The sequence below is a fragment of the Sycon ciliatum genome, chromosome 7, assembly GCF_964019385.1.
Source record: "Sycon ciliatum chromosome 7, ocSycCili1.1, whole genome shotgun sequence".
Lineage (NCBI taxonomy): Eukaryota > Metazoa > Porifera > Calcarea > Leucosolenida > Sycettidae > Sycon > Sycon ciliatum.
The window spans coordinates 5,278,568-5,281,067 of NC_088649.1; the positions used below are offsets into that span (position 1 = coordinate 5,278,568).

Consider the following 2,500-nt stretch of genomic DNA (forward strand, 5'->3'; position numbering starts at 1 on the left):
TGCAGGCCGAGGCGGGTCGACTGGTGCCACCGCATGCCGGTGTCAGCTTGTATGTCCACACGGCGTTGCCAAACGCTGCGATGATGCCGACCTCGAGGCTACCGGATGCGCGATGTTGCTTTCCGCCGGCTCCGATCATTGCCGGCTGCCGTTGGCCCGAGTAGGCGAGGCCATATTGCGGGTACAAGAACGTGACAAACGACTGGCATTCGTCAGCTGCCAGGATCGCCTGGAACGTGTTCATCTGCAATGTAGGTAGTTTGAACACAACATACACAGATACCCAATGAGAATAGATTCATCCATATTTGAACACACACAACACACACACACGCGCGCACACACACACACACACACACACACACACACACGCGCACGCGCGCGCGCACACACACACAGCAGGGGCGGATCCAGGATTTTTCAAAGGGGGGATCAATTTTTTCGCACCCTGCCCACAATGACGAAATGAATGACAATTTACATGTATAAAAACTTCACAACCTGTACTTGAACATGCCAGCTGCTATACAAATTTAACTTCAGTACACTTATTTTCAACACTCTGCAGCTAAAAATTTATTGAAGACACGCAGCGCAAGGAAGAAATTTTCAATTTTTTTTGCCGCAGAATAGCTGATTGGTACTTTCTCCAGCATCTCGTCTGTAATAATCGTCGTCATATTGTACTCCGATCCGCCCGACGTTGACTCCACTGTACAGTAGGTTCCATAAGGCAGGCTTCCTGCATCTTTCGTGTCTTGCAGTCATAGTTGTCCCCAGTTCGGAGAAATTTTGATTATTGGATGACGGGACGCTGAACTTGAAGGTGATTTTCAAAGTTTCGTTCTTTGTTTTACCTTTGACACTAGTGGCCACACCTATCTTTGGAGTGTCACCAAAATGCAAGGGCAGCTGGTCTTGAGCCTGCCTCTTTTACATGCTTGGAAGAACTCGAAGACTGCTAAAAAAGCACGAGCCGCGACGACAATTACAGCACTGCCCAGCCACTACAAAATTGTATTCAGAAACTAGTATTTGAAACTTACTTTCGAAGTTTCCACAGCAGCTCAACAAGTGCACCGCTTTCTCCGAAGCGAACGCATATAATACTAGCAGATCTACAATGTAGCTGTACATTCAGTCATTCACTAGCAAGCTGTATAGCTACATGAAGTGGACCGCTCTGGCATGGACCGACTGGGCGATAGCATGGGGCGCGCACGTCACATGGGCATGGGTTAGTGGTCACACCTGAACTATGGTCGGAAAAATAAGGGGGGTTCGTTTGACCCCCCCCCCCCCCTGGATCCGCCCCTGCACACACACACACACACACACACACACACACACACACACACCAGGGGCGCAGCACCCGCTACGACTGGTACGACCATGGCCGTACCACTTTTCAAAAAGTGTGGTCCGTCCGGAACGTGCAAAACCGTAATAAAAAAATCAGGATCCATCGATGCATATGCGCATCAGACTTTGACCTTTTTCTAGACTCGTACTCGTAGATCTGCCATGCATCTGTGCATGTCCATGCACGTCTCATCCGACCGTGAAATAATTCTATGACTTTATAAACTGTGCCAGAAGTTCCCAGAACGCAGGATTTTGAGTCTTTTTTACAAAAATTCCCGGGGGACCTCCCCGGGAAAATATTTTTGCCTTCGGCCGCGCCGACCTTCGGTCGTGCCACTTCCAAAACCCCTCCTACGCCCCTGCACACACACACACACACATGCACACCAGCACACATGGTGAGAGCAGCCAAAATAGCCTTGAAGGTATTCATATACGTTTGAACACACACACACACGTATACAGACACAGACACACAAATACACACACACACACACACAGACACAGACACACACAGACACACACACACACACAGGCACACCTTTGACCTTGACCTTTGACGCCCATCGCCGGAGGCGATGATAGCAATGCTACGGCAGAAGCCATAGCAACTTGTGCTGGGATTGCACCATTCAACAGCTTGCAAGGCTGAAGAATTGACCGTCACTATTCAGCCTGGTCTACACCATACAGCTATTTGAAGTGACTTTTTCTGGCCAGTGAATCCCTATTTTTGGTCTTTTCATTTTTTTTCCGCAAACACATCACACCACATACTCCGGCATGCACTGGCTGTTGGTAGCCACCCAGGAGAATGAAAGAAAAGTCAGGAAGAGTCTGAGAAAGAGAAGAAAGACGTGTGTGACCATAATCGTCGGGAATCGAACCCGCAACCTATCGATTGGAAATCGCTGCACATACCACTGCACCATATGGGACACACACACACAGGCACACAGACACACACACAGACACAGACACACACAGACACACACACACACACACAGGCACACACACACACACACACACACACAGACACACACACACACAGACACACATTGGAGAAGCAGACGATGCAGGCATTGTGGTCCGGTTCTCATGCACCACTACTGCGGGTAAAATATATTTAAAAAAA

The 2,500-nt window shown here is 48.9% G+C and overlaps 1 protein-coding gene across 1 annotated transcript in view; it reads right to left on the reverse strand.

Annotated features, from left to right (window-relative positions):
• The window catches only part of LOC135820795 (mucin-like protein), a 38,802-nt gene that overhangs the window by 35,498 nt on the left and 804 nt on the right, over positions 1 to 2,500 (reverse strand). The window contains exon 2 of the mRNA XM_065333839.1: positions 1 to 244. This exon is cut by the window's left edge and continues 218 nt beyond it. Coding sequence (XP_065189911.1) covers positions 1 to 244 — 244 coding nt within the window. The remainder of the gene's footprint in view (positions 245 to 2,500) is intronic.